We start from the raw sequence: 22,606 nt of genomic DNA on the forward strand, positions 1-22,606 counted from the left end.
ATTTTTTCAGTCTGGGCCAGCCCTATGTGACACCAAAGGACTAGGAGCCATTCGAGGATTAGGAGAAAGATAGAGGGTCTGATAAAATTTCACCTGAATTTAATTTTACAGATTGTTCATTCTCAAGAGCTTTCTGAAACAGAACTTTGCATCTGAGTCAGAAGTGTGTATTTTCCAGATAGATGGCTCGGTCTCAAAACCTCCTGACCCCAGGACACTAGCCTAAACCTCCTCCTTACTTACCATCCTTCTCAATGCTGTAGAAGGAGGCAGCATCCATGGCAAGGAGGGGGAGGGAAACGGCCAGAAAGATCAAGAGCAGGCAGGCCACCTTATATTCTTCCTCAGGGGATGACAAATCTGGGAAAAGGAAAAGAGAGCAAGGTCAGTAAACAGGAGCTCTCTTCCACAGGGTCCTACTTCAGAGAATTCCTAAGAGGGTCACATGAGAAAATATCTGTGAAAAGACTTTGTAGAGCGTTATAGGCAAGTCATTACTGCTGCTAGTGAGAGGCCTGAGTCCCGGAGGCTTCCAGTGGTGACTGAGCAGAGCTTTTGGCAAAGGGCTCAGCTGACACGCAGGCTGAGGGCACTCTGTCAGCTGCCTGACAGAGTGGAGAGGCAGGAAGGAGAGGAAAGATTCTCATCAAAACTGAGAGAGAAGAGGGAGAGCCAGTCTGGCAGTTCAAAAAGGCTTCATACCAACCCCCTGGTTTCATCCTATTCGGAGTGTGTGCAAGTATGAATGTGCTAATCAGAGGAAAAGTGTAATGGAAATATAAGAGACAAGTGTGAGACCAGGGGAAGAAGTGAATGGTGTCAAGGTGATTAGAGGGGAGGGGAGAAAGTAAGATCATTCTGGGGAACTGGGACACTATATACCACATAACTAAGCATGAAATCATGTCTGGTTCTCTCGCTGTTTCATCTGCATTAATCTTATTTCGCCAACCAGATTGTAAGTTCCTTTGAGCACTTGCTGAGTACCAGACTCGCTTAATACTTTTCAGCTGATTGACAGATCAACTGGTTGGAACCTGACTAGAAATCAAAATTGCCTGTGGAAATATTTTCTGGAGATTAGGGACTGTGCTTTAAGTCTTTCCTTAGCTCCCAGTTTCTACCCTCTGAATTCACAGTCCCAAATAAAGACTTCTTTGACACTGACATTTTCCCACCCCAAAATAGGGCCCAGGCCTTCCATCGCCCCTGTTCTCCAGTCGTACCAGTTTTCAGATTGGCAATGGCAGCCACCAGGGCTGGATCAATGTCACAGTCCACCCCCGCAGCGGATGCCAGCTCAAAGATGCTCAGGGTCACCTGGTGGAGAAGAAAACAACATTCTGGAGAGTATTCCCTGGAGAGAAGTACTTGGCAGAAGCTACAGGTGGTTAAGATCCCTGGATCACAGATTTTAAACTTTTGGTGTACTATCATCTTTTCTAGGTATTCCTTTCATAGATCTCCCTAACCTGCAGGGAAAAGAAAAAAAAAAAAAAAGCCCAAGGCTTTAGCCAGGCCTTCAGATTCTCCACAGCACAAATTTACTTTTCCAACTTTATTTCCTCAAACACTTTCTACAGGTAATGCAGCCAGAGTAATGTGTTCACCGTCTCTAAGCTACAACTTACTTTCTTCTTTTCATACTCTGGTTCCTGTGTGTCCCTCTTCTGGAGTGTCCTTTCTTCTTGAGAGACCATAGGGAATATATCGGTCTCTGCCCCTGGTTCCTGACACAGGGCTCCTAAAACCCTTGTAATTCCCTAAGTGATAAAAACAGTAGGAGCATTTTTTGTTCCTATGCAGCAACTCTGGTTGGGCTCCTGGCCAGCTCCTAGATAGAGGCTGGTCACCAGAGAGACCAAGCCTTGATTAGAAGCTGGGAATTTTCAGCTCCACGCCAGCCACCCCATACCCACCCACTTCTGCAGAGAGAGGAGAGGGCCTGGAAATGGAGTTAATCATGCCTATGTGAGGAGTCCTCCATAAAAATCCCAACAGTGTGGGGTTCAGAGAGCCTCCAGGTTGGGAACACATCCACGGACCAGGAAGATGTTCAGCCCAAATCCAGAGTCAGAAGCTTATGTCATCAGGACCCTCACAGGTCTCGCCCTGTGTATCTTTCCATATGGCTGGTCTGAAGGTAGAAGTGAGTGTTAGGCGCTCAGTCATGTCCGACTCTTTGGGACACTATAGACTGTAGCCCACCATATCCCCTCAATCCATGGAATTCTCCAGGCAAGAATACTGGAGTGGGTGGTCATTCCCTTCTCCAGGGGATCTCTCCAACCCAGGGATCAAACCCGGGTCTCCTGTATCGCAGGCAGATTCTTTACCTCTGAGCCACTCGTAAGTCCATATGGCTGTTCTTCTATATCCTTTATCACATCCTTTAATAAACTGGTCAATGTGTTTCCCTGAGTTCTGCGAACCACTCTAGCAAATTAATGGAACCTAAGGAGGTAGATATTGGAACCTCTCACCTATAGCCAGTTGGTCAGAAGCACAGGTTTGCAACTGGCTTCTGAATAGGGGGTGGTGGTAGGTGCAGACTTGTGGAAGAGAGCCCTAAACATGTGTGATCTGACACCAACTCCAGGTTGAGAATGTCAGAACTGAGTTAAGCTGCAGGACATCCAGCTGGTGTCACAGGAATTGGTGTGGGGACATCCTCCAAACACTTGGTGACCAGAAGTGTCAGAAGTGAAATGTTCTATGTGAGAGTAAAGGAGACCCTCAGGAGAGAATCACACAGTAGGGGAGAACTGGGTTTTCCCGTAATAGGAAGGGAAAAAGACAAGTTTTTCCTATTTACTTCTCTTCTGCTTGTATCCAACTGACGCCCACCCTTGAGGCCTACCTTGAATCTCACATTCACTGTAAAGCCCTCCCTGTTGACTGCAGCTCATGCTCATCTTTCCCTCCTTAACTTGGCACCACTTACTCGGCACTGATCACAGGCAGCACCTAGTATCATTGGTTATCTTTTCAGATTGGAGGAAAGATGTATGGCTTATCTCACCAACAAGATTACAATATGTTTTTAACCTCATAAAGAGGGGAGAGAAAGGCCTGGAGTGAGAGGATCTGGGTTCAAATCCTAGCACCACCACTTACTAATTGCGTGACCTTGGCTAAAAGTTACTTAACCTCTCGGAGCCTCCATTTTCTCATCTGTAAAACTGGAATAAAAATACTCACCTTACAGAGTTGCTGTGAAGATTAAATTAGATCACATATGTAAAAAGGCTTCCCTGGTAGCTCAGCTGGTAAAGAATCTGCCTGCAATGCAGGAGAGACCTGGGTTCAATTCCTGGGTCGGGAAGATTCCCTGGAGAAGGGATAGGCTACCCACTCCAGTATTCTTGCCTGGAGAATTCCATGGACAGAGGAGCCTGACAGGTTACAGTCCATTAGATCACAAAGAGTCGGACACGACTGACTTTCACTTTCACTTTTTACATATAACACATCTACCCCTAATTGGGCTTCCCTGATGGTTCGCCTGGTAAAGAATCTGCCTGCAATGTGGGGGACTTGGATTTGATTCCTGAGTTGGGAAGATCCCCTGTAGAAGGAAAAGCCTACCCACTCCAGTATTCTGGCCTGGAGAATTCCATGAATTGTATAGTCCATGGGGTCACAAAGGTTCAGACACGACTGAGCGACTTTCACTTTATTACCCTAATGACTCACAGAATCACTGAGAGACTAATAAACCTTGTCCCTTTCGCTCTGCTTCCTTTCCCTCAAAGCCAGGAGCTCTGCATTTCTTTCATCCTCTCTAGGTCTGAACACAATGCTAAGCACATAGAAGGCATTTAGTTAATGTTTATCGATTGACTCCTGTATCCTTCATTGTACTTAGAATCAGGTTCCCAAGATGTAGCTACAAACACCCACATCCAAAAAAAGTACTCGGACTTTTGAGGTTAAGAAAAAAGACTTCAAAATGTTCTGAGAGAACAAGGATAACTGTTTTAATAGTAGATAACTAAGTAGAGTATCTTATGCAAAGAACCCCACAGATACAACAGTAAACACAAACCGCCTATCATGCTAGACACAGAAGGTAAACCTCAGCAGTCTGCTCCACCCTGTTTAAATTCCCTACTAACTAAATAACCCTGCTAGTGGCAACCGTGACCTAGGAGATCGGGGATTTGGTCCATAATCTGTGGTTTTCTGGAGGAAGAAGGTGATGGTTGAAGGAAACTTCTTCACCTTTTAACCTTCTTCTCTTCTCATCTTCTCGCCCCTCGGAGGTAGTAACAGAATCTCTGATGGACAGGCCAGCCCCATCTCCACACACCTGCTTATCCTCTCAGGCAGGCAGAGCCTAAAGCTCAAAGCTGCCAGGAAGATACCAGCTAGACACACTCCTGACAGACCATAGCATTCCGCCCCAACATCAACAGCTGCCAGACACCCGGGGCCCACAGTGAAATCCAAGCCAGGGCCTGAAGGAGCAGCCATCCAGTGGAAAATCACCCCTTATGGCCCACGACCACTTGGCCCTCATCTGATTTCAGGCAGAGAGAGGGGAAATTTTCATGATTCTTCTGACCTCAAGGTAAGGGAAGCTGTTTTTTCTCTTAGCATCTAACTACTTCCCATGGGGTCGCAAAGAGTCAACACACGGCTGAGCGACTGAACAACATCTTCCTGTTAACCAATATCCTCTTCTCAGAGACTTCCCTCCATTAATGGAGTCAGTTATAAGAGAAGTACCCTGCCCCGTGCACTGTGCAGCTGTATTTCCTGCAAAACATACTTGTTTGCTTCAGGTGATTCAAAAGGCAAGCTGACGTGAGGAGGGGGGAGGGGAAACGGATGTTTAAATTGGGTGCTAACCGAGGTCCCTCCCCCCTTCCCCATGCCTATAGGAAATGAGGCCTGAGGCAGGTGACACACAGACAAACCAGAAAGTTTCAGAGCTAGGAGGAAGACCAGGCCAGAAAAGGAGAGGAAAATCTGAGGGCCGGCAGGGTGGGTGGGAATGGAAGAACCAAATTTTACAGAAAGTTCCCAGGCTCCTGACTAAAGAGGGGACTTGTCTGCACATAATTCAGAATCTAATTTGCACATCTTAGGAGAAAACCTATAGATACTATTATCCTTGCCCTTATTGCTCTCCCTCCAGTAACGTTCCCCAGCCCCCACAGGATCTCCCCAGGGCTTCCCTACTCTGAACTCTCTTCTCTGACCAAAACCCCTCCCTCCATAACACCTCCCCAGATATTTTTCTGTTGAAGACCTGGATCTTCTTCCTACGGTATTCTTCAGAGCCCACTCCTCCCTTCCAAGATCCTAGCTCTATCCTTTGTCAACAACAGAAATCTGGTTGGATTCCACTTTGCATTCCCCGATACCTTGATATCTGTGTCTGGAGTGACAAACTCCTTCAGGCATTCAATGGGACCCATGAGAAATGGGCAGTGGGAGGAGAAAACCTGGAGGAAAGAAGACAAATGAGTCCAAGGACAGCGGCCAGCACATTCAAACATAGGTGGAAACAAACAAAGCAAAACAGGTCCTCAGCTTAGATGAGAACTTAGCCAACTTTCTGTGTTACTTCCCTCCTCACACGTCCAGATTTCTTCAGCTCATCTATCCTCAGAGATCTTCCAGGACTTCTACTGGATTAAGCTCCTTTCTCCACAATGCTTACCAACCCTTTCCACAACTTCTCACACAAGCCCCACCCATGGCAGCCCCCGCCCCCACTCACCTCACGAAGTCCCTCTTGGGCCATGGCCCTAAAACTGAGGATAACTCCAATGATGGTCATGCGCTTCAGCACATTATCAGCCCCTGAGGAGAAAGAAGAGCATGAGAGAAGAGAATGTGGGGAAATGGCAAAGGTTTTGCTTCTTCAGACCCAGCCGAGGCCTCATAGCTCCAAAAACCCTTGTGGTCCACAGTGCGTTTCCCACAGTCCCTTCTCCCTTTAGGGGATGTGCTCACCTGTCAGCTGGGGCAGCAGAGAAGCCATCAAGTCCGCCTTGTTGAAGTTGGATCTGATCTGAACAAGTATATCCATATTTTCTACCACCAGCTTCTGCAGTCAGGACAGAGACATTAAGCAAGAAAAGATGAGACCCATGGTACATCTTTCCCCAATCTCCTACTCCTACCCCACTTCCCCGGAGGCTGGACCTTCTTCCCAGGGCCTTGCATCCACAGTACCTTCAGCTCCACAATTTGCGAAGTCACATGCCACATCAGGTTTTCACTCAGGAACTTCATGCCGTACGGGCCCAAGAGTTCAGCCAAGGCCCGCATCTCTGGAATGGAGTTACAGAGGCCCCAGGTAGGACCCCGAGGGCACTGGTGCATTTGCACAATAGCTATAGGATAGTCTGAACATTTCTAACGTTTTTCAGTAAGGAAAGAAAATGGCAAGGAAGGGAAGTAGGGAGAAAATGTGGCCTGGAATCCTGCATTCAGGTGACAGGTCTGGCCTGCCTGTGGGACAGTTAACCTTCTACCCACTGGTACTCACACCAAGATGTACCACAAATGATAGCTATTTACTTTTCATTCTTACAAGAATCTGGACTTTGCCGAGTCCCTTTGCCTGGCTCTGGGCTTTCTTCTTGCCGTACTAGCTGCACTAGCTTTATGAGATGTAAGACCATCTCTGAGCCTCAGTTCCCTTCTCTGTAAAATGAAGAAATTGAAATCCACCCTGTGTACCTCACAGAGTTGCTAGGAGAGCATAATCAACACACATCCCCATTATCCCAATTGTGTTTTCCTCTAAACCCTTCTTTCTTCCAGTCGGCTCCGTTACCTTATCCCTCCCTAACCAGCCTGCTTCTGGCCCTTTGTGAATTAAGTAAAGCCTGGCTGGGGAAATCCCATGTTAGAAACCTGAGGGACAAATTCAGACAGGAAAGTGCTCCAGCTTTGATCTCTGGCTATGGGCCATCCCAGCAGAGAAAACCATAAAGACCAGAAGTAACAAGAGATGAAGAAAGGAAAGGTGAGTTTAACCTAGTTAATAAGAGTTCAGAGGGAAAGGGAAGTTGAGGCCCCATACTCAAGGGTTTAAAGGCAGGGCCAGTTGATTTCCACTTTTGCTGCTGCTGCTGCTGCTGCTGCTAAATTGCTTGTCATGTCCGACTCTGTGTGACCCCATAGACAGCAGCCCACCAGGCTCCCCGGTCCCTGGGATTCTCCAGGCAAGAACACTGGAGTAGGTTGCCATTTCCTTCTCCAATGCATGAAAGTGAAAAATGAAAGTGAAGTCGCTCAGTTGTGTCCAACTCTTAGCAACCCCATGGACTGCAGTCTACCAGGTTCCTCCGTCCGTGGGATTTTCCAGGCAAGAGTACTGGAGTGGGTTGCCATTGCCTTCTCCGATCTCCACCTCTACCACTGACAAAAACAGTGGAGCTGGTCACAGCAGCTGACAAGGAGTCTCATGTGGAATAAAATACTAGACATGTTTAGAGTCACCTATTTACAATAGGAACAACTGAGCTGAGAACTAGGAAAAGATTTCCTAACTGGTCACCTTAGATAATGCTAAAATGGCTGACAGGCAGAGAGGCTGAACTACCCTTTTTGGAGAAAAGACACACTGATCCACCAGTTTGGATCCACCTTACTCTAGTCCTCTCTAGGCTAGTAACCCTAGGGCATCCTTCTCTATCCATCTATCTATTTTTGCAGCAGCACTGCCCCATCACCATGGTAACCCTGGGAAATTGGGGTGGGGGTGGTAGAAGGGGAAATCAACATTACCTCCTGCTGCTCGTCAGTTGTCAGTAAGACCTAAAGCTGATTTTAGATGCTGCCTACAGCTTGTGGGAGGAGTTGATGAGAAGGGGACATCTGAAGCCTCCAGCAGGTAGAGAGTAGGGTCAGCTCACTGGTGGAGTCAGTGTGAGGGCAAGAAGAAGGCAGAGCTGGAGAATAGAGCTGCGTGCTCTGACCTCCATAACACCCCCTCCAAGGAAGGGGAAGAATGGAGGGGGCAGCATCACTGAAACATCTCCTACCTGTCTCAGATCCCATGCGAGGTCCATGAGAGGAAGGAGGAAGCAGTTGGATAGTTCATGAATCAGTCAGTAAAACAAATCTATTAAAAAGGATCTGCACGGCTTCAAGCCCTCTTTAAAAAGAGAATAACTTCCAAATTCATTCATGACACACTCCTCATCTGCCTGCCTTGAGACACTAAAGCACTTCTATACACTGGGAAGCAGCACGACAAAGTGATTAAGCACCTGGGTTCTGGAATTTGACTGCCTTGAGATGAAATTCCAGTTCTACCGTTTATGAATGTGCAAACTTAAGCTCTGTCACCTCTTGTGTCTCAGTGTCCTCATTTGTAAAATGGGGGTAATAACAACCTCAAGGCTGTTGTGAGGAGTGAAGGAGTTAACAAATGTGAACATTCAGAACCTAGCCCACACTAAACGTCATCGGTTATGTCATCATCATTATTAAATATCAGTTATCTAAAATGTATCCCTCAGGAAGAAGATGCCATGACATCGGATCACTGTTTAATAATTCCAAAATCAGAATGTCCTTACATTTATCCTTTACCCTTCATCATATGTCCTACTCTCTACTCTTTGTAGAAATGGAAAATAACCATTTACTACCCTTTGGAGAATAAGTCCTTTCAATGACTTGAGTGCCCCTGCCTAGCTCTTAACTCCCTTCATCCTCTGTCTCCACCATCAACCCCCAAGCTACTTCCCAGTTCTGGGTCTCACTTGAAATCTCTCCTATTGTCCCTACGGTAGAGTCTAGCAGAGATCTAGAAGAGTATAGAATGAGGCTCGGGGAAGGTAGGAGAACATAGATGGGGTCCATCAGTTGGGATATTGTACCGAGGCGAAAGCTCGGCTCCTTGACAGGAGACCAGGCTCTGAGCTCACCAGAGACGTCAGAGAACTCCTCTGCGCTGAAGTTCTGCTCCCCCTCTCTGGGGAGGCTGATGAAGGCCTGCATGGCTGGTGAGAGGATGATGGTCCCGCTGCTTGCCTGTCTAAGCAGACTTTCTAGGTACCTACAGGGTTGGCCAAGAGAGCACAGAAGATGAGTGTTCAATCCCTTCCTCCTACCACCACCACTGGGCTCAGGAAGAGGAACTCCATGGAAGGCTGGGGTGGGAAGGAGAGACGGGGGTGGGGAGGAGAAGACAGAAAGCACTCTAATAAACATCCCAGGCTGCTGGCTCAATAACAACTGGCAGTACCGTGGTTCCGCTTTGCCTCTACTCTGCTGGACATTGGCTGTGCTGTCAAATGTAATGGTGGACAAGCCTCACCGCCTTTTCCAGCTATTGCACACCCCGCACTCTTGGCCTTTCTCTGTCAGGTAAGACAAGCCTAAGCTGACAGGACAAAAATTCCTACTAATTGGGCTCCTCCAAAATATACTTAGCCCCAACCTCCTCAATGAGAGTGTTAGACTAAGTGCCTAGGAGCCTGGAAGTGAGTCTCAAGTCAGACCTCCTGGGCAGAGAGAAGGCCAGTGAACACTTGTCATCCAGTCTCCAAATATACCCTCCTGACCTCTGGGCAAACTAAGAAGGCTTCCAGCCAGTGAGAGCAGAGGGCCTGGTGACCCCTGTCACTCACCCAGGCACTAGCTCTAGGCCTAGGGCTCACAGAAGTCACAAGCTAACATAGGCAGGTCAAAACCAGCACTCAGCGTGAGGTTTTTTCCCTTTTAATTTGAATTCGCTATCAAATTTTTAAAACGGAGATTTTATATTAAAAATAATAATTTAGTGAGGCAGCAATCAGATGGTACTAAGTGGTGGCTGCCCCTTTAGAAGGGCATGCCCTTACTACTCAAAGTTCCCACCCAGCCCACAAGACCCATTTCCCTTACCTGCCAGGCCCAGCTTGATATATGTATTGCAAACCCTGTCTCAGGCTTACCCTCCTTCTCAGGGGGTTCTTTGCAGCCTGACTCATACTAAGCTGATATTGGATTAAGAGCGCCACCCAGTGGCTTAGGGAGGTAGGAATCCAGCTCCTTTCCATCCTTAAAACCTCAAAGGAAGTATTGCTGATTCCTGCCCCCTCCAGTTTGGGGGAGGAGGCCCCTTTCCCTATGAAACTCCAATATTCTTGCCTGGAAAATTTCAGGGACGGAGGAGCCTGGCCATGGGGTGGCAAAGAGTTGGACATGACTGAGCATATGCATGCATGCATAAGGACTACTAATAGTAGTCCACACATTAGGCTAGCCAGGGCACAGGAGTTACTAACTATAGTACTATTTGCTCAAGACCTAGGGGAAAACCTTAGAGTCACATAATAATGTTATGAAGAGATGAAAGTGAAGTAACATATTTTGTGCCTCTGTTAGCATGACATATCATAAGTACACAATCACACTTGTATTTTTTAACAATTAAAAGGATTTCATTAATGAGAAAATAGAAGCTCTCTGTTGGAAGATGAGGAGACAGTGCTCTGGAGAGAAGGTATGAGACAGAATGGTCTTCAGAGGGAGAAGCTGGATGAAAAGAGAAATAAGAGAACTTCAGAAAGAGGAAGAAAGATCATTTGAAATGAAAACAGTAAGAATCCAGAAAAGAAAGGTCAGGAACTGCAGATGAAGAGGAAAGGGGCGGTTCAGTGGGTGTCACATGGAAGCTTGGAAAGAACCCTCATGGTGGAGAGAGGACATCTGAGTTTGCTCCAGCTTATAGTCCTAATCCTTGGGCAGAAGCAAGCCTCCGTTTGGGGGTCTATGACCCTAGGAGCTAAAATGACTGGTCCCGAGGTCCTACCCTGTGAAGGAAAAAGTGCTAATGAAAAGAGTAAGGCAGTGAGAGAGGATAAACAACACTGACCAGTTTGTGTAGAGAGTGGTGATAGTCTGCTCCCCACACGAGTCCAGTGGCTGCGTCTGCTGCAGAAGGGCGTTGCGGATGACTCTGGACACATCTGCACCCAAAAACTGGGCCAGTGACTGTATGAAACTGATGTATGCTTTGACTCCTGCCAACAGCTCAGAAGGCCTGGCGATCTCCTGGGTTGTAGCATTGTAGCCAGCCAGCCACACAATGGCTCTGGGTAACAAAAACCATAATCACAGTCATAATGTCAAACATAGTAACAGTTATCACACTTATACTGTGTTCTAGGTGCTGCACTATGATTTAACTACACACATCATCTCATGTAAACCTCACAGCAACCCAAAAAGGTAGGTACACTTATTCATCCCCATTTCATGGTGAAGAAACTGAGACACAGAGAAGTTCAAGTGACAGAGCCAGGACTTGACGCCAATAACATTTGATTCTCAATCACCATGTTCTTCTGCCTCCTCTAGGGAAATTAGATCAGTTGGTAAAAGATCTAGGCTCCCAAATGTCATCTAACTGTATGAGCTGTCTCATAACCTCCTGTATTCTCAGGGCCAGCATTTGTCTTTTCTCCTTGAAAAGAATTAGTTCCAGTCACTGTCAGAAATGGAAAACCACACCCAGAAATCCTTAGATGTGCAGTGCAATCCTGAGTGGCCATGGGATGCCAGGTGGAGAGAGAGTAGACCTGGCTGGCACGCAGCTATAGCCAACCTTGGAGAAGGAAGAAGAACTGTTAACACTGTATTATTTCAGGGGCACAACTGCAACACCCCCTCTCCCTTGGACTCCCAGACCCTCCCAAAATACCTTCCCCAGGAACCTGAGAATTCAGTTAGAGTCAGTCCTCTTCCTTTAGACTTTCTTTCTTGTTAAAATGTAAACAAGGGGCTTCCCTGGTGATCCCGTGTTTAAGATCCCACCTTGCAACGCAAGGAACACCAGTTCAATCCCTGGTCCGGGAAGATCCTACATGCCGCAGAGCGACAGAGCCTGTGTGCCACAAGGAATGAGCTTTTACTCTTTAGCCGTAACTACTGAAGACTGCATGCCTGGAGCCCGGGCTCCACGACTAGAGAAGCCACTGCAGTAAGCCTTCACACCAGAACAAAGAGTAGCCCCCACTTGCTCCAACTAGAGAAAGCCCACACGTGTCAAGGGAGACCAGAAATTAAATAAATAACTATAAAAACAACAATGATAAAAAATGTAAACAGTAGGAGAAAAACGAACATCAGACCTTGTCAACACAAGCTTTTGTCAGTCATCAGCACATCAATATGAATGAGTCCATCAGGTTCTCCCTAAAGCCACAGGTGTTTGGGAGTTTTGTTTGTTTTGCATTTTTGGAAAAATGTTTATGGGAGGGGAGGGGAGGAACAGGAGCACCTGCTTCCTGGATGAAAAGGAGAAGGAAAACCACTTGAGGGAAAATACTACAGAAAGGACAGACTGGATGCAAGCCTAATCTATTTTAGAGTTCTCATTGAGGCCAAATCTTTAGGCCAACTTCGGGGCTTTAGGAGCAAGGATGTCAATGAAGAAAGTATTAGAGATGTTCAGGGAAAACTAAAATATCACACCCATGCTGCTCCAGGGCCTAGAAACCACTGCTAGTTTCTGAAGGTTCACACATGGATGATTATCAAATTGTCATCTTGACATTTTGTATGTGCCTGAGGCACTTTCTTCCATATAGCTAAAGTGTAAGGTATGAAAACAAACTAATTTTACTGTCACCAAGGCAAAAACCTAATTGAAGAAACAAGCCTGCCTCTCCTACAATCAAGGTCCAGGCGCCTAACTATTTTCCCCACTCTGTCCTTGCCCCACTAGGGCAGGGTGAACCTACTGAAATATTGAGTGAGATCACGTTCCTGCTCTGCTCAAACCCTGCCAAGCCTCCCTGTCTCACTCAGAATCAAAGCCAAAGTCCTGCGGTGGCACACAGGCATGAACATTCTGTCTGTCATTCCTCCAGCCTCTCTGACCTCACATCCTACCAGCTTCCCCCTGCTCGTACTGGTCTCCTCCATGTTCGCTGAACATACCAGGCATGCTCCCACCTCAGATCCTTCACACTGCTGTTTCCTCTGCCTAGAATGTTCTTTGCGCAGACAGTCACCCACTTAGCTTTCTCAATTCCTTCAGGGAGTTCATTCAAATGTCACTTTCTCAAGGAGGGCTTTCTTGGCCACCCTGTGTAAAATTCTACCACCACTGCCACCACTATACCCTTCCTATCTCCTTCTCCTGCCTTTCTAGCACTTACCATTTTCTAATCTAATACTACATATCCTATGTTCTTATTTTGTTTGTCTCTCCCATTAGAAGGAAACTCTATGCAGCCAGGAATCTTCATTTCTTTTGTATACTGCTGTATCAACAGCTTAGGGAACACTGCCAACACACAGTAGATGTTCAATAAATACTTGTTCAATGAATGTGTAAATATACTAGTATATATATTGTAAAAAGAAACACAGAAGACTAGCAGATTATTTATAAAAACATTTCCTAATTTGCTGACTATAGCACCCAATTTCAATTCCCTAATTTGCTGACTATAGCGCCCTAATTTGCTGACTATAGCACCCAATTTCAATACAAGGAATATTTCTGCAAATTTAGGGGGCAACAGAATGAGAGGCAAAGTGGGGGGAAGGGAACTTTTTTCGTTGAGGCCTATATATGTCACTCAAGATTTTTTTTAACGCTCTGCCGATTCTCAATTACAGGTAATTCTCACAACAAGGTAAATATCATTATCTTTACTTTATAGGGTAGGAAATTGAGGCTCAAACAAGATAGATAACCTGCTCTGGTGTCTTAGCAAAGAGCATCAACAGATCTGCTGACTGCAGAGGCCCCATTCGCTCTACTAAACCAGTTCTGGTTGGTTATCAAAACAGCCTAAAAAGGTTTGGGGTTCTCTTCATTTATTTGTTTTAAATAGAGATGCCTAGGACCTCTGCCAGATTAGCTGCTTCAGAATGACCACCAAGATGGAGCTAATGGAACCCAACTTTGAGAACTACCATACTAAGCAAAGAGAAGACAAGCAAAGAGTGATACCTGTTGAATCTGGCCTCCAGATGGCTGCTGAGATACTCAGAAGGGAAGATGGTGTGTTCAAACACAGAGAAGCTCTGTACATGATTCATTGTCAGTGCCAACTCCGTCAAGTTTAGGTGTAGCTTGTCCATGCTGGGGAAAATTAAGAAAGTAAAATGAGCCTCATTACAGGTCTTGCCCTGCCTGCTAGTAGCTGGGGAGGATCTGTCAGGCCCATCATTCCTGGATCCCTTTCATCTTCTCAAAAAACTCATCCTAGAACAGTACACATTATATGCTGACTTCAAACGCAAAGAAGAAAATTCACATTGAATTGCTTTTCCATGTCTGTCATTCCCCACCACCACTTCCGCCCCCTTTTGCTAGCATCACTTTCTCTCTTCCCTGCCCTCCCTTCCTTGAGATAGCGCTGGCTGGCCTTTCAGGGCCCAGGGCCTCACTTGGTGACAATGCTGCGGTTTTTCCGGTGGCTCTCCGCTCCTGGCTTGTCCCTCTCAGGCTCTCCTTTTCTGGGAGCCTGCCTCTGCTTCATGGTTTTCTTGTTCTTGGCCTTGCTGATGGTAGTGGCACAGTGCTTCGGTAGAAGCTTTAGAAAAAAACACACATGAATGGAAAAATGAGATTCCTTCCTCAAACTGCGTAGTAATCCATCTGACAGTTATTAAGTAGGTCCTTCCACTATGGCCTGTTCTTTGCTTGCTCTGCCTTTCTTTCTCTTTCCTTCCATGCATCTCTTTCTCTAGTGGGGGCTTACCTAGCATATGCTCACCTCTGTTAGTTTTCATTAAATATCCACCCATGTTTAGCTTCAGAGTTTCAAGATGGCAGTGTCCTTCTGGGACCAGATCATCAATTCCCCCATCCACTTCCTGAGAGAAAGTCTTTCCTAGTGGAAAAATTCTAGTAGAAACAATCTAAGAGCTCCACTCAATTGTGCTTTCAGGGGTCTTCCAACCTAGGAAGATGGTTTGTTTTTTGCTAGTGTGGAATTACCATCTCACTTGCTATATTCCTTCATAGCCTGTCCCATGGATATGGAACATGGACAGACACCCACACTACCACAACACTCCAGAGGATCAGAGTTCACAACGTGGCCAGCACTCTTCCCACTTCTTTTTTTATACAATTTTATTTATTTAATTTTGGCTGTGCTGGGTCTTCGTTGCTGCACAGGCTCTTCTCTAGTTGTGGGGAGTGAGGGCTACTCTCTAGTTGTGGTGCTCGGGCTTCTCACTGTGAAGGCTTCTCTTGTTGCCGAGCACAGGCTCTGGAGCACTCAGGCTTCAGTAGTTGTAGAAGGGCATGGGCTCAGTAATCGTGGCTCCTGGGCTCTAGTGCACAGGCTCAATAGATGTGGTGCACGGGCTTAGCTGCCCTGAGGCATGTGGGATCTTGCCAGACCAGGGATTGAACCCATGTCTCCTGCATTGGCAGGTGGATTCTTTGCCACTGAGCCACCAGGGAAGCCCCCACTTCTTTTTTTAAAAAATAAGATACTGCTTTTCTGGTAGGCGGCCTGAGCTGACCCCTAAAAATGGTGCGCTATTCACTCGACCCAGAAAACCCCACAAAATCATGCAAATCAAGAGGTTCAAATCTTCGTGTTCACTTTAAAAACACTCGTGAAACTGCCCAGGCCATAAAGGGTATGCATATCCTGAAAGCCACCAAGTATCTGAAGGATGTCACTTTAAAGAAGCAGTGTGTGCCATTCCGTTGTTACAACGGTGGAGTTGGTAGGTGTGCACGGGCCAAACAGTGGGACTGGATGCAGGGTCGGTGGCCCAAAAAGAGTGCTGAATTTTTACTACACATGCTCAAAAATGCAGAGAGTAATGCTGAAGTTAAGGGCTTAGATGCAGATTCTCTGGTCATTGAGCACATCCAAGTGAACAAAGCCCCCAAGATGTGGCGCAGGACTTACAGAGCTCACGGTCGGATCAACCCCTACATGAGCTCTCCCTGCCACATTGAGATGATCCTTACTGAAAAAGAACAGATTGTTCCTAAACCAGAAGAGGAGGTTGCACAGAAGAAAAAGATATCCCAGAAGAAACTGAAGAAGCCAAAACTTATGGTCCGGGAATAAATGCCGCAGAAAATAAATGCAAATAAAAGTAAAAGTGTTGGTCTTAAAAAAAAAAAATAAGATACTATATTTCTTGTTACTTAAACATCAATCCTGCATTGCTTCTCTTTAACAAGATACCCCCATTAGCCATACAGAAAATATAAGATAGAATTATATATTCAGATCTCTCCTTCAAGGTAATCACTCTCGAATTCTCTCCATTTAGTCCAGTGACACTGACTATGTGCAGAGAAAGACTGGAAACTCCTCATTTGGAATTACTCTTACAATAGGATAATAGCCAGAAGTAAGCTGGTCTTCTTACTTTATAGTCACAATTTGGTTTTTTTAAAGTTCAAGTTCCTACTATTTCCAAAAAAATCAGGTCTACCTTGATGGGCAAAGATGTGTCAACCTTGAAATTATGCAAAAGGGTCTGTGGGTAGATTCTGAAAGTAATTCCAAAAAATGTAACTCCAATAGTAATGCAACATCATTAATTATTTATTCAAAATGACATCTTTGGAGGGGCCAATATTCATTTGCAAAAGTTTTGTTGTGTGTGAAAATAATACTCACATTATGTTTTAGTCAACCCTGACCCAGCACTGAGCAAATATCTTTAACTGTGTGCTTTTGCATATATAGTAGGTATTCAAGTTGAGTGATGAATATACCCATAATTGTACTTGTTTACCTATCTTCTTTGCATTAATTATTTAAATGTCTTTCAAACATGTATTTGTACTCTTTTTTCCCTTAAACTGGAACATTCCCCAAGGGCCAGAATTGTGTACCTTTCCATCCCAAAACCCCAGCACAGGCCTTAGTGCCCAATAAATACCAAATAATAGAGCAGCTAACATCTATTGAGAATTACATGCCAAATATTTAACATACTCTATTTCATTTCATCTTAATGCTACTTCTACTAAGAAACTATGTTTATCCACATTTCATATATGAGAAAATGAGAAGGTTAAGTAATAATATAACTGGGCATATGTACACACACACACACACACACACACACACACACACACACCCTGACTCCCCTCCTACCAAAGTTGCTACAAAGCCTGACTCAAACCCAGAAAGCCTGGGTAGTCTAGGAAACCTGAAGGACTCCAGGGCAACAGCAGAACGAGTCCCTCATTTTCAAATGTTCTATAAATTTAGGTTGAGCTAATCATGACCAGGTGCTATGAGTCAGTCAAGGGAGGGGAGGAGAGAACAACAGACAAAGACATAAAAGCAACCCGGAGGATAAACACAGAGGAGGTGCCTGAAAATGTTCAGATAGCTACAGATTAGGGTGCAGATGGACAGAAGAGTGAGACAAGACAGGTGATCTGGGGGCTGCTGTTCTAAGTATGTGTACACAGGGCAGAGAGAGGAGGAGAAGTAAATGAGAAAGTTAACTCATCTCTTGAAACTCTTTAGATGAAAGACCAGATTTTGCTGAAGTGCAACTGTTCAAATAAGGGTATTTTTAGACACTTCTATCAAGTCCCAAGGGAGTAAAGACTAAAGGGATGACACTAAGAAAAGAAGCCTGCCATAAACTCATGCATACAAAAGCCCTAGCCCTACCTGAAAGGCTTAGAGAATTTGGTGTTTGAGAAGAAGACAGAGGCAGATAGAGGGGAAGGCATGGCGGAGCAGCAGAGGGGAGACTGAAACAGAGGGGGCTGAACCTACCTGCTCACTCAGGTTCCGCTGCTCAGCACAGATCTCCAGGACGCAGTTGCTAGTCTGCTTGGCCAGCTCTTCCAGGAAGGAGTTGCAGTGATGAAGGCCGTGGTTCTTCAAGTGAGGGTACTGTGGGAAAGAGGACCCAAGGAAGACAGTGTCATCACCAAGACAGCCATGTCTTCCACATAATACTGTTCTGACCCCAGCCTGAGCCACCCACTTCTACAGAAGAAGAAAATGAGACCCAGAGAGAGGACACACTGCACATAAAGCGGAGACATTTAGGGACTTACACCAGATATCTATGGGGCCAAAAGATACCCAGGTATCGATGGGTACCCTTCCTGGGGCCAAAATCAACCCCTGAAATTGTGTTTTGAGGGAATAATAATGAGACGTGGTTAGAGAGATGACAGGGTTTGGAGCTCAGGACACTCACCTCCTCTGGGCACATCTCATGCGTGCAGTGGACAAAGTGAGCACAGATCAGGGGGAAAGCAATGGCATAACGGAACATGGCAGGTTCCTCCAGGGTCACAGCAAACATCTTCTCGAAGGTACGGAGATGAAAGCTATGGAACAGACAAGGAGACTCAGAACCAGGGTTTAGGAGCTGGTTCCTCTGAGGTAGAGAGAATATTGATTCTTTCGACAGAAGTTTTTTGGTTTTTTTTTTTCATTTATTTTTATTAGTTGGAGGCTAATTACTTTACAATATTACAGTGGTTTTTGTCATACATTGACATGAATTAGTCATGGATTTACATGTATTCCCCATTCCGATCCCCCCTAAACTTTTTGCTTTGTATTGGTGTATAGCCAATTAACAATGTTGTGATGGTTTCAGGTGGGCAGCAAAGAGACTCAGCCATACATATACATGTATCCATTCACCCCCAAACTCCCCTCCCTAAACAAATATTTATTGATATTCATCCCTCCCTCTTTAAATTCCCTACTCTTAAAGTAGAGAGAAAACCAAGAAACTCAACCCTTTCAGTCTTTTTTTTTTTTTAACTGGATCCCAGGGCAGGTTAGTAATGTCTCCTTCCCTTTTTTTGTACAAAATTGCTATTTCTTCCTCAGAACCTCTGCATGATTTCAGCCCTGATTTAGAAGTCTCTCAATACTACTAATTCACATCCCTCCCAAAATTTGACACTCAGGCTCCAGAAAACTTTCTCATTAATTCCATGAGACTGATATTTCCTCAATCCTGTATCCTTTCAACGGCATGCACATTTGCCATTATTATGTCCTTTTCACATGTGGGTATTATATGTTCCCAACCATGCAGAATGCAGACAGCAGAGCCAACATACTATATTGTATTTTTGATTCCTCAAAGGGTAGAGTTGTGCACAACAGTGGTCACTGAGTAAAGGCCGAATGATACCTAAGTAAGACAAACTTATGTGCATTCTCTAAAGGCCCTGTTCCCCCGGCCCTCCCAATTATTTTCAGTCATCTCCACTAAATTTCCACCTTTTCCATGTCTCTTTTAAATCACAAGGTCAAAAAAAAAAAAAAAGATGCTAAAGAAGTTTCCAAAGATAACAGTGAAGAACAGACAATTGATGAATTATCCCAGAGAAAGCAAGACTGTGTGAAGTGCAACTGGCTTTCCTAAAGAAAGCCAGCACAAAAGGGAATCAGCTTCAAACTTCTACCACTTGATAAGATCTGGAATGAAGAAACTGTGGAGTTACAGCATCTGCCTCTAAGGAGATCTCAAAGAAAACAAGTCTTCCCAGTGTCTGGGGGAATTAGAGTGCTCCACAGAGGCCAGGCAAGAGATTAGGTCAACTGATAAAGAGCTCAGGACATACCAGAAAGTAGATAAATCAGAAGTTTCCACCAGCATATTCTCTACTGAGTCCAGCATTCGGGAGTGAAAGACAATGAGGTTCATCACCTTGGCTAAGTCTGGGTTCTCATATAAGTGCAGGGGAGCCTTAGCCACACTGGTATATGCCTATGGTTGGAGGTGGGAAAAGGGGGGAGAAAACAAGATAAATGAAAAAGACTCCCCAGTCTTGGAACTACAGTTTGACTGGGATTTGTCCCATCCAATCAGCAGTTTTTATTCCATACAGCAGAACTTTGGAGTTAAAAAGAGGAGGAAGGGGAGCTTCCTGGTGGTTCAGTGACTCAGTGGTAACTAAGTCATCTGCCAATACAGGAGACACAGGTTTGATGCCTGGTCTGGGAAGCCCATGCGCCACAATTATTGAGCCTGTGCTCTAGAGCCTGGGAACCACAACTACTGAAGCCCACGTGCCCAAGAACCCGTGCTCTGCAACAAGCGAAGTCACTGCAATGAGAAGCCCACGCACCACAACTAGAGAAAAACCCATCCAGCAATGAACATCCAACACAGCCAAAAAATAAAATAAATAAAGTTCTAAAAAAGAGAGGGAGGGGATTGTGAGGGAGGAAAAAGCTTGAGAATGGGGAACCATTAGCAGAAACAGACCTACCTGTAGACGGAACCAGTCCAGTCTCAATCCAGAAAATTCAAATTTCTCTCCATTATCAACTGCAAGAAATACAGAAGTTTAAAAGGAAACAATAAAACAGCACCTCTATCCAATGGCATGGAATGGTAGGTTCTCTTCAAAGTCATCTTGGCTACTCCCTGGCTCAAGAGACCCATATTTCTAGAGAAACAAATGTTCGCCTTCACTCTTTCTCCCCCACTTCCCGCCAGTTACCTTGTTTGAGATTCAGAGAGGAGAGAGTACTGACGAATGAGGACATTATGATGGACTCCTCCTCAGGACACACAGACAGGTTCTAAAAGAGAAGGTGGAGCCAAGGGAGCATAAGTTCCACCAGGAGAGAAACGAGGCCCACAGGGCTTGGCCAGTGTATGAAGGAAGAAGGAACTGCCAAGTGTCGTAAACAAGCAAACCAAAAAGAGGCAAGCAAAGCATGGCGGAAACACCCTGAGTTCAATGCTAACATCCAACTGCCTTTATTTTCTCTCCTGTTAGCACCACTTGGGAGGAAAATTACTAAGATTATTAGTCCTTTTGGTAAAATTTTAACAAATGTAAAGGAGGAAATTGGGCTTTTGACACACCATCTACAGAGCATGAGATTCAGTCAAGGTGACCCCCAGAGAAAAATGACCAGGGCTCACCCCCAAATTTTCAAAGTATCATCAATTAAACATACTTGAATGATGTCACTGAGCACAAGGGCATCAAATCTGGCCAGGTACTGAAGGTGGTACTGCTGAATCACCTTGATGTGTCTTCGGACCAGAGCCCTAACCTCCTCCAACAGGAAAAGCAGTTCTGCAATGCTCCTACAAAGTCGAGCATGAGAACAGAGAGCAGTGTGAGACTGAAAACATGACCTGAGACAAAGACAGTGACAACGGGGCAGAAACTGAGACCCCCCCGAGGTCATCCGATGCACCGCTCCCCGTCCCTTTTCCCAGTCCATCTAAAGTCGAGATTCTTAACCATGCCAAGAACTAACGAGTCAACGTAGTCCTCAGGCGTCTTCGTCTTGGTGACATTTTCTGTGTGGCGAACCAGCCAAGTGACTTCATCACGAATGAAGGACAGGGCCATGAAAGCAAAAAGGGCCTATGGAGGGGACAGAGACTATGAGAATTTTCAGCTTTAGAAATGAATTTGAAAGCACAGAGAAAACTATCATGAAAATGTGCTTATAGATACAACCGTGTAGCCATACCGACAATAGTGTCCAACATTAAACACAGAGACCCACAAAAAAAGCATCCTACGAGAATCAGACCTCCACGTAAGTTGACATTAGCTCACAATACCACCTTATCAAATTGAATTTTAGAAATATTTACTAGGTCAATACCACCTTATCAAATTAAATTTTAGAAATATTTACTAGGTCAATACCAACTTATCAAATTTTAGAAATATTTACTAGGTATTTATGTGGTTTAAAAAAAAAAGCAAGCTGTCTTTAATTAGCTCACACTCAAATAGAGGGTAAGACAAGTACACAAATAACTATAACATATGATACTATATGATAGTGCCCAAAAGAGAGATACAACAAGTTTTAGGGTACTCCAAGAAGATTCAAGGGAACCACCATATACACACACAAACAGAACAAAAAACTTAGAAATGCAAAAACTCAGGAATGCCAAATCACGCTTCCCTTCCTCTCTTTCTCTTGCCTTGGGACCCAGTAGTCCTGGTTCATCAGTTAACACAGTCTCCATCTCCTTCACAGCTATTCGCAGAAACTGGCGCCGCTGAGAGTGAAACTGGCCACTGAGGAAAGAAAGCAGAAGCTAGAGAATATTGCCCCTCCTACCCTCAAAAATTCTCCAAATGCAAAGCAGAAGAGATCTACCTTTAGGAAGGGGTGTCAGCTAGGAGGAAGGTTCAAGGCCACAGTTAGACTCAGTAAGGAAAAACAACACCCTGTGGGGCAACAGCGAGTTCTTGGGTTGAGACAATAAATCTGTACAGAAATAGCAGTGGCTTGGGTAACAGCAAAGGTCAGGAGAGATACCTATTCCATCCCCTCTGGAAGAGCTCGTTCTTTGCCTTTACCTGTTTGCAATTGCATGTTCCTTGCTTTCCTTTATGTCGGCCACTCGCTTGCCATACCTGAGAATTGACACAAGCACAAAAGTGTTGGCCACACCTCCAGTTACAGTCCTCGTCCCACCTTCCCAGTCCTCAGAGATTCCAAACTACAGTCTGCAGGAAGCATGGACAGCGCTCACATTCAGGATCTTTCTAAACACTACTTTCAACCCCAGCCTACTAATAAGAGACTCATGTCACTTCAGTTCAGTCAGTTCAGTCACTCAGTTGTGTTCGACTCTTTGCGACCCCATGAACCACAGCACACCAGGCCTCCCTGTCCATCACCAACTCCCACAGTTCACCCAAACCCAT

At 45.3% G+C, this 22,606-nt stretch overlaps 1 protein-coding gene across 2 annotated transcripts in view; it reads right to left on the reverse strand.

Annotated features, from left to right (window-relative positions):
• NCKAP1L (NCK associated protein 1 like) overlaps nt 1-22,606 on the reverse strand; it is a 67,154-nt gene that overhangs the window by 8,287 nt on the left and 36,261 nt on the right. For both annotated transcript variants that reach the window (XM_070454350.1, XM_020916050.2), the window contains 19 exons: nt 22,256-22,312; nt 21,874-21,970; nt 21,186-21,295; nt 20,877-21,009; nt 20,411-20,492; nt 20,177-20,235; nt 19,526-19,671; nt 18,136-18,268; nt 17,703-17,822; nt 14,368-14,513; nt 13,928-14,059; nt 10,835-11,053; nt 8,901-9,031; nt 6,190-6,287; nt 5,968-6,061; nt 5,732-5,814; nt 5,373-5,453; nt 1,227-1,320; nt 244-360 (listed from right to left, as the gene is read on the reverse strand). In XM_070454350.1, the coding sequence (XP_070310451.1) occupies nt 244-360; nt 1,227-1,320; nt 5,373-5,453; nt 5,732-5,814; nt 5,968-6,061; nt 6,190-6,287; nt 8,901-9,031; nt 10,835-11,053; nt 13,928-14,059; nt 14,368-14,513; nt 17,703-17,822; nt 18,136-18,268; nt 19,526-19,671; nt 20,177-20,235; nt 20,411-20,492; nt 20,877-21,009; nt 21,186-21,295; nt 21,874-21,970; nt 22,256-22,312 (2,132 nt within the window). The remainder of the gene's footprint in view (nt 1-243; nt 361-1,226; nt 1,321-5,372; nt 5,454-5,731; nt 5,815-5,967; nt 6,062-6,189; nt 6,288-8,900; nt 9,032-10,834; nt 11,054-13,927; nt 14,060-14,367; nt 14,514-17,702; nt 17,823-18,135; nt 18,269-19,525; nt 19,672-20,176; nt 20,236-20,410; nt 20,493-20,876; nt 21,010-21,185; nt 21,296-21,873; nt 21,971-22,255; nt 22,313-22,606) is intronic.

This window comes from Odocoileus virginianus, chromosome 24 (assembly GCF_023699985.2).
Source record: "Odocoileus virginianus isolate 20LAN1187 ecotype Illinois chromosome 24, Ovbor_1.2, whole genome shotgun sequence".
NCBI classification, from domain to species: Eukaryota; Metazoa; Chordata; class Mammalia; order Artiodactyla; family Cervidae; genus Odocoileus; species Odocoileus virginianus.